At 39.6% G+C, this 13241-nt stretch overlaps 1 protein-coding gene and 1 long non-coding RNA gene across 6 annotated transcripts in view; one reads left to right on the forward strand and one right to left on the reverse strand.

Moving 5' to 3' along the window:
* LOC110138173 (uncharacterized) overlaps positions 1-7044 on the forward strand; it is a 370957-nt gene extending 363913 nt beyond the window's left edge. Inside the window, exon 8 of the long non-coding RNA XR_011485665.1 lies at positions 6704-7044. This is a non-coding gene — a long non-coding RNA (uncharacterized lncRNA). The remainder of the gene's footprint in view (positions 1-6703) is intronic.
* The window catches only part of ADGB (androglobin), a 172820-nt gene that overhangs the window by 70871 nt on the left and 88708 nt on the right, over positions 1-13241 (reverse strand). For all 5 annotated transcript variants that reach the window (XM_070461650.1, XM_070461648.1, XM_070461646.1 and 2 more), the window contains 4 exons: positions 11250-11352; positions 8907-9048; positions 7217-7331; positions 3111-3278 (listed from right to left, as the gene is read on the reverse strand). In XM_070461650.1, the coding sequence (XP_070317751.1) occupies positions 3111-3278; positions 7217-7331; positions 8907-9048; positions 11250-11352 (528 nt within the window). The remainder of the gene's footprint in view (positions 1-3110; positions 3279-7216; positions 7332-8906; positions 9049-11249; positions 11353-13241) is intronic.

Raw genomic sequence — 13241 nt, forward strand, 5'->3', positions numbered from 1 at the left:
CAGAATGCCCAATAGAGTTTTATGAAGGGAAGGCACTGGTCATAGCAAACACCCTCTTCCAACAACACAAGAGAAGACTCTACATATGGACATCACCAGATGGTCAATATCAAAATCAGATTGATTATATCCTTTGCAGCCAAAGATGGAGAAGCTTTATATAGTCAGCAAAAAGAAGACCCAGAGCTGACTGTGGCTCAGATCATGAACTCCTTATTGCCAAATTCAGACTTAAATTGAAGAAAGTAGGGAAAACCACTAGACCATTCAGGTTTGACCTAAATGGAATCCTTTACTATACAGTGGAAGTGACAAATACATTCAAAGGATTAGATCTGATAGACAGAGTGTCTGAAGAACTACGGACAGAGGTTCATGACATTGTAGAGGAGGCAGGGGTCAAGACTATTTCCCCAAGAAAAAGAAATGTAAAAAGGCAAAAAGGTTGATCTGAGGAGGCCTTACAAACAGCTATGAAAAGAAGAGAAGTGAAAGGGAAAGAAGAAAAGGAAAGATATACCCATTCGAATGCAGAGTTCTAAAGAATAGCAAGGAGAGATAAGTAACACTTAAATCAGTGATCAACGCAAAGAAATGGAAAACAATAGAATGGGAAAGACTAAAGATCTCTTCAAGAAAATTAAGATACCAAGGGAATTTTTTATGCAAAGATGGACACAATAAAGGACAGAAATGGTATGGACCTAACAGAAGCAGGAATACACAGAACTATACAAAAAACATCTTAACGACCCAGATAATCACAATGGTGTGATCACTCACCTAGAGCCAGACATCCTGGAACATGAAGTCAAGCAGACCTCAGGAAGCACCACTATGAACAGAGCTAGTGGAGGTGATGGAACTCCAGTTGAGCTATTTCAAATCTTAAAAGATGATGCTATGAAAGTGCTGCACTCAATATGCCAGCAAATTTGGAAAATTCAGCATGGCCACAGGACTGGTAAAGGTCAGTTTTCATTCAAATTCCAAACAAAGGCAATACCAAAGAATGTTCAAACCACCGCACAATTGCACTCATCTTACATGCTAGCAAAATAATGCTCAAAACTCTCCAAGCCAGGCTTCAACAGTATGTGAACTGTGAACTTCCAGATGTTCAAGCTGGATTTAGAAAAGGCAGAGGAACCAGAGATCAAATTGCCAACATCCATTGGATCATCAAAAAAGCAAGAGAACTCCAGAAAAACATCTACTTCTGCTTTATTGACTATGCTAAAGCCTTTGAATGTGTGGATCACAGCAAACTGTGAAAAATTCTTCAAGAGATGGGAATATCAGACCACATGACCTGCCTCCTGAGAAATCTATATGCTGGTCAGGAAGCAACAGTTAGAACTGAACATGGAACAACAGACTGGTTTCAAATCAACAAAGGAGTATGTCAAGGCTGTATACTGTCACCCTGATTATTTGACTTATATGCAGAGTACCTCATGAGAAATACTGGACTGGAGGAAGCACAAGCTGGAATCAAACATTGCCAGGAGAAATATCAATAACCTCAGATATGCAGATGACACCACGCTTATGGCAGAAAGTGAAGAAGATCTAAAGAGTGTCTTGATGAAAGTGAAAGAGGAGAGTGAAGAAGTTGGCTTAAAACTCAACATTCAGAAAACTAAGATCATGGCATCTGGTCCCATTACTTCATGGCAAATAGATGGGGAAACAGTGGAAACAGTGAGAGACTTTATTTTTTTTGGGCTCCAAAATCACTGCAGATGGTGATTGCAGCCATGAAATTAAAAGACGCTGGCTCCTTGGAAGAAACGCTATGACCAACCTAGACAGCATACTAAAAAGCAGAGACATTACTTTGCCAACAAAGGTCCATCTAGTCAAGGCTATGGTTTTTCCAGTCGTCATGTATGGATGTGAGAGTTGGACTATCAAGAAAGCTGAATGCTGAAGAATTGATGCTTTTGAACTGTGGTGTTGGAGAAGACTCTTGAGAATCCCTTGGACTGCAAGGAGATCCAACCAGTCTGTCCTAAAGGAGATCAGTCCTGGGTGTTCATTGGAAGGACTGATGCTAAAGCTGAAACTCCAATACTTTGTCCACCTGATGCGAAGAACTGACTCATTGGAAAAGACCCTGATGCTGGGAAAGATTAAAGGCGGGAGGAGAAGGGGACAACAGAGAATGAGATGGTTGGATGGTATCACTGGCTCGATGGACATGAGTTTGAGTAAACTCCGGGAGTTGGTGATGGACAACAAAGGTCCATCTAGTTCAGGCTATGGCTTTTACAGTAGTCATGTATGGATGTGAGAGTTGGACTATAAAGAAAGCTGAGTGCCAAAGAATTGATGCTTTTGAACTGTGGTGTTGGAGAAGACTCTTGAGAGTCCCTTGGACTCCAAGGAGATCCAACCAGTCTGTCCTAAAGGAGATAAGTCCTGGGTGTTCATTGGAAGGACTGATGTTGAAGCTGAAACTCCAATACTTTGGCCACCTCATGCAAAGAGTTGACTCATTTGAAAAGACCCTGATGCTGGGAGGGATTGTGGGCAGGAGGAGAAGGGGATGACAGAGGATGAGATGGTTGGATGGCATCATCGACTCGATGGTCATGGGTTTGGGTGAACTCCAGGAGTTGGTGATGGACAGGGAGGCCTGGCGTGCTGCAGTTCATGGGGTTACAAAGAGTTGGACACGACTGAGTGACTGAACTGAACTGAACTGAAAGCCAAGATGCTCCTTAGCCCCAACAGTGTGAGGAAATATTGATACCTCGAGAGCATCCGCCTATCAGTGGGGAAGGATTTGGTGGATAAATAGTACAGTCACCTCATCCTTCAGTAGGACGTTTCTGAGGGATACCCTCCACAGTTCACCACGATCCCCTGGAGGACTGAGCCCCAGTAACCCACAGCAATCATTATCACATCCTTTAACAAATATGCTTTTCTTTCTCACTTCATTCTTCCTATTCTCTCATTTCTGCCTGCTGTCATCACGTTCCAAATTGTCTTCATCCAGAACATTTTCTCAGCTCTGATTTAGGGGATCTTATCTAATATGAGATATGCTATTACAAATAGAACATGTTCTTCTAGGAACTGTATAGCTTGAACATACTTACCCTGAAGTGCTGTGCAGTTAGTTCTTTATTCTGGAGGGGGATAGGGTAGTGAGCTGTCTGTAGATCCTTCAGGGCTGCAGAAAGTTTCACCTTGTCTTTGAAATTAGCAATCACATGTCCAACAGCTTTCAAAATAGTTAAAGCCTGCTCTGTAAATCGGTAGCTCTCCTGTGAATACCAAGCATAGTACTTAGCCTCATTTTCATTTATTTAGGTGTAATTAGGTTTACAAAGATTTAGTTTCTGTTAATATATTAAAAATCTGTTACGGGACTGACTCAACAGTTATTTATGGAGGATTTACTTGATCAAAGTATTTCACCAGGAGTCACGGTCAGAGAGATGTTAAACAAGGAACTTGATTCTTGCTCTTGTAGGAACACACAGAAAGAACACGAACCCCACTGGGGGCCAGGGGCAATTTCTCCACAGTATTAATATCCAAGCTTTGTTCTGAAGAACGTCTAGGAATTAGTCTAACAGCTGTGTGGCATTTGATGACTGCAGGGCAGAGAAGAGTTCAGGGGGAGAGCAATTAAAAGAAAGAAAAGGCAAGGGGTGAACTAGCCAGGGCTTCTGGCTTCCTTCTGCTATAAACTCTGAAGAAACAATAAAGCAAGAAGGAGACAGGGATATCAGGAAGGAACTTATTTTTAAAGATGGAGAAAACCCTGAGGTGTCGCAGATGATGGAGAAGTTTCGGAGCAGAGGGTGCTTACCGGCAGCCTGAAGAGGAAGAGGGTCATGCAGGAGGAAAGCTTTGTAAAGTCTGTTTTTGCCCCTTTCTTTAGGGGCGCTACCATCACTCCACAGTTCCCTGTAGAAATTCTAAGGACTAGTCCAGCAGGAATAGTGTGAGAATGGAGTGAAGAGCTGATGAAAACAGAGGCAATCGACTCGCTATATTAATGCATTTACTTCCCCCTGACCTTCTCCCAATCCCCTCAAAGCTTTGGAAAAATCTCTTCTTAATAGTGTCTCCCTGAAATGAACCCATGACCAGAAAAGTCACCTGGTTAAGTGGAAGCATTGGGAGTGATCAAGCATGGTTCTGAGAAGCTTGAGCCTCTCTGCTTTTGAACCAGTCTATATCCCCCTTTCCTTCTTGATTAGAAGTGAAGGCTACGGGGGCCTAAAAGTCAGCCCCAATAACTTTTATAAGATGGAGGAGTTGATAATCCCAGGAAAACATGAGTTCACAGACCCAAATAGTCAAACAATTAGAGAATTAAATCACCTAAAGAAAGAAACAATCTGCTTCCATTTCCTGACTATTGTTAACAGTTTTGCTATGAACATTGGGGTGCATACATCTTTTTGAATATATGCCCAGGACATATATCCAGGAGCTGGGTTGCTGGATCACATGGTAGCCCTATTTTTAGTTTTTTTAGGGCTTCCCTTGTAGCCCAATTGGTAAAGAATTTTCCTGCAATGCAGGAGACCCAGGTTCAATTCCTGAGTCGGGAAGATCCCCTGGAGAAGGAAATGGGAACTCATTCCAGTTGTCTTGTCTGGAGGATCCCATGGATAGAGGAGCCTGGCAGGCTACAGTCCATGGGGTCACAAGAGTTGGACATGAATTAACAACTAAATCACCACCACCGTGGAACTTCCATACTGTTCTACATAGTGGCTGTATCAATTTACATTCTAGCCAACTGTGTAGGAAGGTTTCCTTTTCTCCGTGCTCTCTCCAGCACTTATTTTTTGTAGATATTTTGATGATGGCCATTTTGACCCATGTGAGGTGATACCTCATTGTGGTTTTGCTTTGCATTTCTCTAATAATTAACAGTGTTGAGCATCTCTTAATATACCTGTTAATCTTCTGAATGTCTTCTTTGGAGAAATGTCTATTGAGGTCTTCTGCCCATTTTTTATTGGGATGTTTTTGACATTGAGTTGTATGAACTGTTTGTATATTTTGGAAATTAAACCCTTGTCATTCACATCATTTGCAAATATCTCCAATTCCATAGGCTGTCTTTTCATTTTGTTGGTTTCTTTTGCTGTGCAAAAACTTTTAAGTTCGATACATGCACCCCAGTGTTCATAGCACTATCTAGAGTAGCAGCCTAAATGTCCATCAGTCAATGCATGGATATAGTACTGGAATATTACTCAGCCATAAGAAGAATGAAAAACTTCCATTTGCAGTAACATGGATAGGCCTACAGAATATCATAGTGATTAAGTATACAAAGACAAATACTGTGTGATATCATACGTGGAATAAAATAAATAAGTACAAATGGATTTACAAAACTGAAAGACTCATAGACATAGAAAACAAACTATGACTAACCAAAGGCAAACAGGTAGGGGAAGGAAAAATTAAGAGTATGGGTTTAACTGATACACACTGCTACATATAAAATAGATAAGAAACAAAGATCTACTATATAACACAGGGGACAATATTCAATATCTTCTAATTAATCTATAATGGAATATAATTGAAAAAATATATATTAATAGCTGAAACACTTGGCTGAACAGCTGAAACTAACATGATACTGTGAATCAATTCTGCTTCAATTAAAAAAATAAAAAAGAAACAAACTAGATAAGCCATACTATGTAAAAAAAATTTTTTTTATTTGTTTGGAGTTTGAAGCAGAGAAAGGTTTATTTCAGGGTCACGCAAGGAGATGGTGGCTTATGCTCTAAAAATCCTCAAGTTCCCTGAAGGTTTTTTTTTTTTTAAATATCATTATGTGTGCTCAGTCACTCGGTCTGGTCTGACTCTTTGAGGTCCCATGGATTGTATCTCACTAGGCTCCTCTGTTCATGGAATTTTCCAGGTAAGAATACTGGAGTGGGGTGCCATTTCCTCCTGCAGGGGGTCTTCCCGACTCAGGGATCGAACCTGCGTCTCTTGTGTCTCTTACATTGACAGGAGGATTCTTTACCACTTAAGCACATTTATTTCATCTAAATCATATAATTGTGGTTATTAAGTTGGCTGCCTTTCTTTTATAGTTATCTTGAAGAATCGGACATGACTGAGCAACTAACACTTTCACTTTATGCAGCTTTATTTAGTACGATTTCTTTAAGATGATACTGATTTATTCAGGTAAAAATATTTTTGTTTAAAGAAGAGAAAAAACAAGAATTTAAAGCAAGCAGGGTAAATCTAATTAAGGGTTTAAGGGACATAGAAGGTGGGCTGGATTATCTTCCTTCTGTGTCTATTGAGGAGGAGTTAGGTCTGATGAGAGATAATGCAGAAAGAGAGGAGGCAGCCATAGGGCATCCTCAGGACCGCTGTCTGGAGAGGGAAGGACGCATGACTGGAGCCTATCTGGGCCATGAAAACATGAGCACCGAGTTGGTTTTCACCCAACCGCTACCTCTCTGGACAAGAGGTTTATTGACTGGCTAAGTGGATCTCATCTCACTAATACGAAGTTGTGATATATGGAGATAGGTAGGAGGAGCTGGTAAAGCTGAATTATGCAGTAGAAAGGCCCTATAAATACTTGTCTCCCAAAATGCATCTGCATATGTCTAAAGATGTCCTTGAGAGGATGTCTAAACCAAGACAGGACCTGAAGGAAGATTTATTTATCTCTCTTTTCTTTCAGACCCTGTCAGAGCTGAGGAGCTAGAAAAACCAAGAGATTAAGAGCAGGTGAAGAAATGACTGACCCTTTCGTGGATCCTCTCCCCCTGAATCCCAGAGTCCCTTCCTTAGGACAAAGAAGGGGGAAAGGAGCATATAAAATACTAAAAATTTAATCTGCATTGAAAAAGTCTGTACTGATCCTTTCTGTCTCTCAAGGGAACAATAATATTGATACTATGGGATCTGCCTTAGGTGTTAACAGATGTGTAAGGGAATTCAACAGAGCAGAGATGAGTAAACAAAATAAAATGAAATAAAATAATATATTTTTAAAATAAAATTATTTTATTTGTATCCCTACAGAGTTCAGACTACTTATTAACATGTATTTGAGAATTTCTTAAAGAATATACTTAATAGTTTTAAAAAGTAAAAAAATGAGTAAGTTGAATAAAAAATAGAAATATGATTTAGTTCAAGATCTTTGAAACTAAAGCACACACACAAACATCACAGTTGCTAACCAACTTACCGGCTCAAAGTTGGGTAGCACAACATCTTCATCCCCAATGATGAAGGTCACCATGCTGCAGATGTGTATGGAGTGGCCCATGGGGGAGTATGCAGTGAAGAGCAGCATGTGTCTCCTAAAGAGAGTGGGCACAATATATAGATCGAGGGTCTCCTTTGTTGTAGTCCTCGCGTATGTTAGCTTCTTGATGATACTTTGTGCTCAAATGAAGTCAAAGGTTAGTATGGGCTGAATTTTGAAACACACAGGAGGTAATGACTGATGAATTTTTACTCTGAAAGAACCCTCAGAGAGCATGGAATCTATATTTCACTAATTATGTTGAATAAAAGCAGTCAGACTAAATGACAAAGTTGCACAGACTGGAGACATCTCCCATGCACTGCAGACATATTACAAAAGACTGGTTCTGATTTTCCCCTCACAACAGTAATAATTCACATTGGCCCAGTGCTTTGTAGATTTCATAGTCCTTTTCTCACAAATGCGTAGCTTCATGTATGTTACTTATGTCTCTCCTACCAGGTTGTAGCATCATGGAGAGGACTGAGAGCATGTCTGAAACCTTCCTGTTGGCTGCTTAGGTCCCTGTAGGGGCAAATGTGGATAGAAGTAGTAAATTGTGAAAGTGTTTGGCTGTTCAGTTGTATTCTACTCTTTGGGACCCCATAGACTGTAGTGTAGTCTGCCAGGCTCTTCTGTCCATGGAATTCTCCAGGCAAGAATACTGGAGAGGTTAGCCATTCCCTTCTCCAGGGGATCTTCCTGACCCAGAGACTGAACGCAGGTCTCCTGCATTGCAGGCTGATTCTTCATCGTCTGAGCCACAGGGAAGCCCAGATAAAAGCAGATTCTTTATCACTTCCCTATCCCTGGTCATCCTGATGAATGAGCACTCAGACAGAAAAATGATTTCTGGGAGAATCTTTCCGAACTAGAGTTTTTAGGGGAGATGTGAAAAATACAGTATCTCTAAAATTCATTATTCCTCTAGGAATATTGGACGCTTGCCATAGATTATTTTAGCACTTTATTTTGTTGCTTGGATTTTGCTTTTTGAATAAGAGCCATAGCTTTTCATTAATCACATAGAATTATCATGATTGATCTTGGGAAATTCAGCAAAATATTTATCTTATCTGAAATAAGAGGTAATATTTTGAACTTTACTTATCAAAAATCATGAAAACTTTTCAATTATATATCTTTTCTTTAAAACGGAAAATGTGATGGGTTTAACCAATTGTATCTTAGTTTAAAATAAAACTACAGGTAAAATTAAAAATAACTACAGGTAAAACTATAGATTTATAGAAAAAAATGCTGTTTTTCAACCTGTTTTTAAATAAAATCATGGTCCTTATTAAGAACTATGGCATAATAAAACAAAAAGATCATTTTAATAAGTTAATTTTGGGAAATACTGGATTAAACACATTTAAAGTGTGCTCTTTACTAAAGAAGTTTCAGATTTTTTGGCAATTATGCATCTTCCAAAAGGTACAGCGTCTCTTCAGTTTATTAGTTCCCAGAATTATTTTTCTCAAGAATCATGATGATAGGCCTATACTTTGTGAAATCACTTTAGGAAACAACATATTAGATTCCATATTGTTTCATTATCGAGTAGTCAAAAGTTTACAAGTCTTCAAATAATTCTTAGTATGGGAAAAATAAAGTCACTCCATACCCAACAGGCAGGCGAACTACTGTAGCCTTGGTAGCATAGGTGTGAATTGTCACAACAAGATGGCGTGGCCTCAGAGATTTCCAAGACACCGTCTCAACTGTAAGTAGTCCAGGCTCTATGGGAGGGCTGTTCTTTGTTAAAGCTTTAGGAAAAGTTAAAAAAAAAAAAAAATATATATATATATATACACATATTTATATAAATTCAATTGTGAGAGTCTAGTTGGCTATCACTAGTATTGCTTTTTTATCAATATGACATTAATAATAATATAATTATAATAATATTAACAACAACAAAGAATTAGACATATTCTGAAAATGCTCATAAAACATTAGAAATTATGCTGGGTAAATAGTTATGTGAAATAATACCCGAGAGGAAGCAAGATCTCCGTTCCTACTCCTACTTTTCTCCTCGTAGTCATTCACCCAGCTGAAGAAACCAGGAATGGGAAAGTTAGAAAAAAAGAGGTCGACCAGGGATATTTCATTGTAGTAAACCCCTGCTTTTCTTATGTAGGGCAGTAATCACAATATCCTGCTGGATGCAATTTTAAAGGAGGAAAATTACTACATCTGGGAAAATGAGAGATTTTACTAAGGAAGTGTCAAAACAAGGGCAAAATATGCTACATTTTATCTAAGTTTTTTTACCTTTGCTTCTTAGCTTTAAGTATGTGGAGAAATAACAGATAATTAACAAAACTTTCATTTCAATTAAATTAACATTTTAAATTCAATTGTATTTTGTAAATTAATTAAAACAATCTAATTAAACTTTAATTAACTTTTTAAAAATCTGAAAATGGGTAGAAAATATTATTCTTCATTGGTAGCTGAAGGCAAAGTACTTCTTACCTTATTTTGCAGCTAACCCTCAAGCTAATGTTACAGGCCACCACATGATCTAAAACACTTCCATGTATTTGGAGTTTCAATGTTCTAGGATGTGGTACAGCTTAGGAACTGTTGGTTAGGTAGACATACTAAACTCACACCGCTGAAGTCGGGAAAGTTTATTCAACAAATATATATTCCCTACCTGCTACACATCTGATACCATTCAAAATATTGGGTATATCTCGGTAGGAAAACCATAGTCTCTGTCAACAAGGTAGGCAAGAAGTTCAATATTAAGCATGCAGCAAATATTTATACCTGTATAGGGTCAGAGCTGTTCATTTGAGTTATATATAAATGCTTTAGTAAAACAGGTCAATCAAAGAATACTGTTTTGTGCATATGGGCATGTGTTCACAAGAAACTGGCTTTAGAGAAGAAAAGGAACAGTCTGCCTGTTAGAATAGGAAGGAAAGGTGACTAGAGCTTGAGAGAGTTCAATATGAGGAGATGAGTGGGTCATTTCTGATCTCTTCTATCTCTTCAGTGAAAACAGTAGCAAGGTCATCAACTGAAAAGGAGGAAGGATGAGAGTGGGAACTGGAGATTTGAAGATGGAGAGAGATCTGCAGGTTTGCAATAATCATCCATAAGAATGAAAGTTGGGAGAATGAAAGAACTTGGGGAATGTTGACAGTGTTTAGGTCATCTGTTTGTTCTTGTTGAGGTTCGTGGTCCTCAGTTTAAAATGGGGCTCACTAGTAGGAATTTTTTCTTCAGTTACACTCAGCTGTTCTGATGCAACCCCAGGTCAGGCAGAGATATTTTCAACCAGTATTAGGGTTTTGTCAGAAACATAATTTGAGAGGGTAAGAAAGCACTTGCGTTGAGGGCACATGTGAAGAAACATCAATGAATACAATGATGGGCCATGGAACCAGTGTTGGGAATCAGAGAAATAAGGGTCTGATGAGGGTGGACACAGAAAAAGTTGTAAGGTTGATGAACGGTGGTCCCCACTAAGTCCAAGGATTGTAGGGGTGGGAATTCTAGAATGAACTGGAACTTCATGTGTGGAGGTCAGAGAGCTTAAAATTGATTGAGATAATACAGTTATTGGTACAATAAAATCTAAATAAAACCATGATAGTGGGGGCCTGGGGGGGATGGAGATAAAGGCCTTTGGAAGAGTCAAATCAAAGAAGAAAGAGCTTGTGATTTTAAATAGATTTTTAAAGAATCAACAATGATGACATGTATAGGGGGAAAGAGAAACAGAGAGACTAGGTGTGCTAAAGAGGTAACCATATGACCAGAACAAAGAGAGAGGTGGGTGGCAAGAGTGAGTATAGTCCTTGATGTCAGAGGAGCAGGAAGATCTTAGGAGGTCTGGAGAAGGAATAAGTTCCTTCATTCGGTGTCTAAAATGTGTAGTATACATTTTCCCTGAATGTAAAGTGAGCTGGGCTTTCAGACCATAATTTTCTCATAGCCCTCTTACCTCCAGATTCTCCCCAGCGTACCAATGCAGAAAAGCAGATCAGCAGTTCAATGGGCTTTAAACTGTCCACGAATAGGTGATAGGACACACGTTCATCTGAAAACTGCAAGAAATAGACTAATTGTTGCATTTCATATCAGTCTGTTAATGCTGCTATTTTCCACTTCTAATGAAAGTGTAATACCTGACATTCATAGAGTATTTGGTGTGTTCTAGATCCCACAACAAGTACTTTACAGATCTAAATAAAGGAAGAAAACCACACTGGTGCATGGAGGCAGCAGTCCATGTGTCTGCAGAGACTGAGGCCAGCCACCATAGCAGAGAGAGCCAAAGTTCTCCTCTGTGAGCACAGAAAGGGGGTATGCTTGTTCCAGAAATGACAGAAGAGGAAGGAACCGAGCCCACAGCTGAGCAGCGCTCAGAAAATAGGTCCCTGGTAAGTAAACAGGGAGAGAATAGAAATGTATTAAGGTAGTCTACTTGGGCTTCTCTGTTGGCTCAGGCGGTAAAGAATCTGCCTGCAATCAGGGCGACCTGGGTTCAGTCCAATGGTTGGGAAGATCCCCTGGAGGAGGGCATGGCAACCCACTCCAGTATTCTTGCCTGGAGAATCCTATGGACAGAAGAGCCTGGCTACAGTCCTTGGGGGTCACAAAGAGTCACCCACAACTGAGTGACTTAGCACATGCTACTTGGTGGTTTTTGCTATTACTCCTTCATTCTACAAGGTCTTCAGAACTATACCCATTGCATACTAATGAACCAAACTGGGGGCTTCCCTTGTGGCTCAGCTGGCAACGAATCTGCCTGTAATGTGGAAGACGTGGGTTTGTTGCCTGGGTTGGGAAGATCCCCTGGAGAAGTGAAAAGTTACCTACTCCAGAACAAAACTGGATTTTTGCTGGGGGAATGCAAGAAAGTACTGAGCACAATTGGAATATTTCTTAGTGAACAGGCACATAAGGATTACATGAATATGATTTCAATCCATCTTAGGTGGGTACTATTAATATCTATCATTATGGATGAAGAAACTAAAATACAGAGAGGGTAAGTAATTCGTCAAAGGTCACAGAGTTTGCAAGTAGCACAGCTGAGATTCAAAAGTAAGTCTATCTATCTACTAATACCTAACTCCAATGTTAGTCTTTCAATTATTGTACTATTACTGCACTTCAATTTCCCAGTGCTTCGACATAATTTTGACTGATGGTGTATGGTAAATGTGTTAATTTAACTGTCATTATACTTTAAAAGCTTTCTATATTATTTTACAACAATATTTAAATAACAAGTTGAAATGCAGAAAAAAAAGTTATATTGTGAAAAAGAAATCCTTAATAATCAAGTATAATAAGATTTCTAGAAATGTTTGATGCAATGTAACTATTTAAAATGACTGCATCACTCAAAGTTTTCCAATAGTTAGCATTTGACATTCTATTTTAGTTTTCTTTTGTTTTCTTTTGTCTGCAACATGTTGGTGATAGAGCAGTTGTTTCAAATACTCCCTGTCTAAAACTCTGAAGGACCCTGAATTTGCCAATGTAGCCTGTGTGAGCAAGGAAGAGGCTCTACCTTGCTATTTGCCATCATTTTAAATTGTCTGAGAATTTGAAGATGAGGTGGCCCTGGAGGCCACATGCAGGGAATCTGCCCTGCTGCAGGCACGAGACATCTTTGCAAGCTCCCTGCCAGCCCCCATGACATCACCCATGGGGACAGCTAATGGATGTGCACAGGATAAGCCTCAGACTCTGTGACCCAGTTCAGCAGGCATTGCCTGTGGCCACTAAAATCAGGACTAAAAGGGAAAGTGTTAGTTGCTCAGTCGTGTCCTACTCTTTGCGACATCATGGACTGTAGCCCGCCAGGCGCCTCTGTGTGTGGGGTTCTCCAGGCAAGAACACTGGATGGCTTGCCATGCCCTTCTCCAGAGGATCTTTCCTACTCAGGTATCGAACCTGGGTCTCCTGCATTGCAGGCAGA

This window comes from Odocoileus virginianus, chromosome 34 (assembly GCF_023699985.2).
Source record: "Odocoileus virginianus isolate 20LAN1187 ecotype Illinois chromosome 34, Ovbor_1.2, whole genome shotgun sequence".
NCBI classification, from domain to species: Eukaryota; Metazoa; Chordata; class Mammalia; order Artiodactyla; family Cervidae; genus Odocoileus; species Odocoileus virginianus.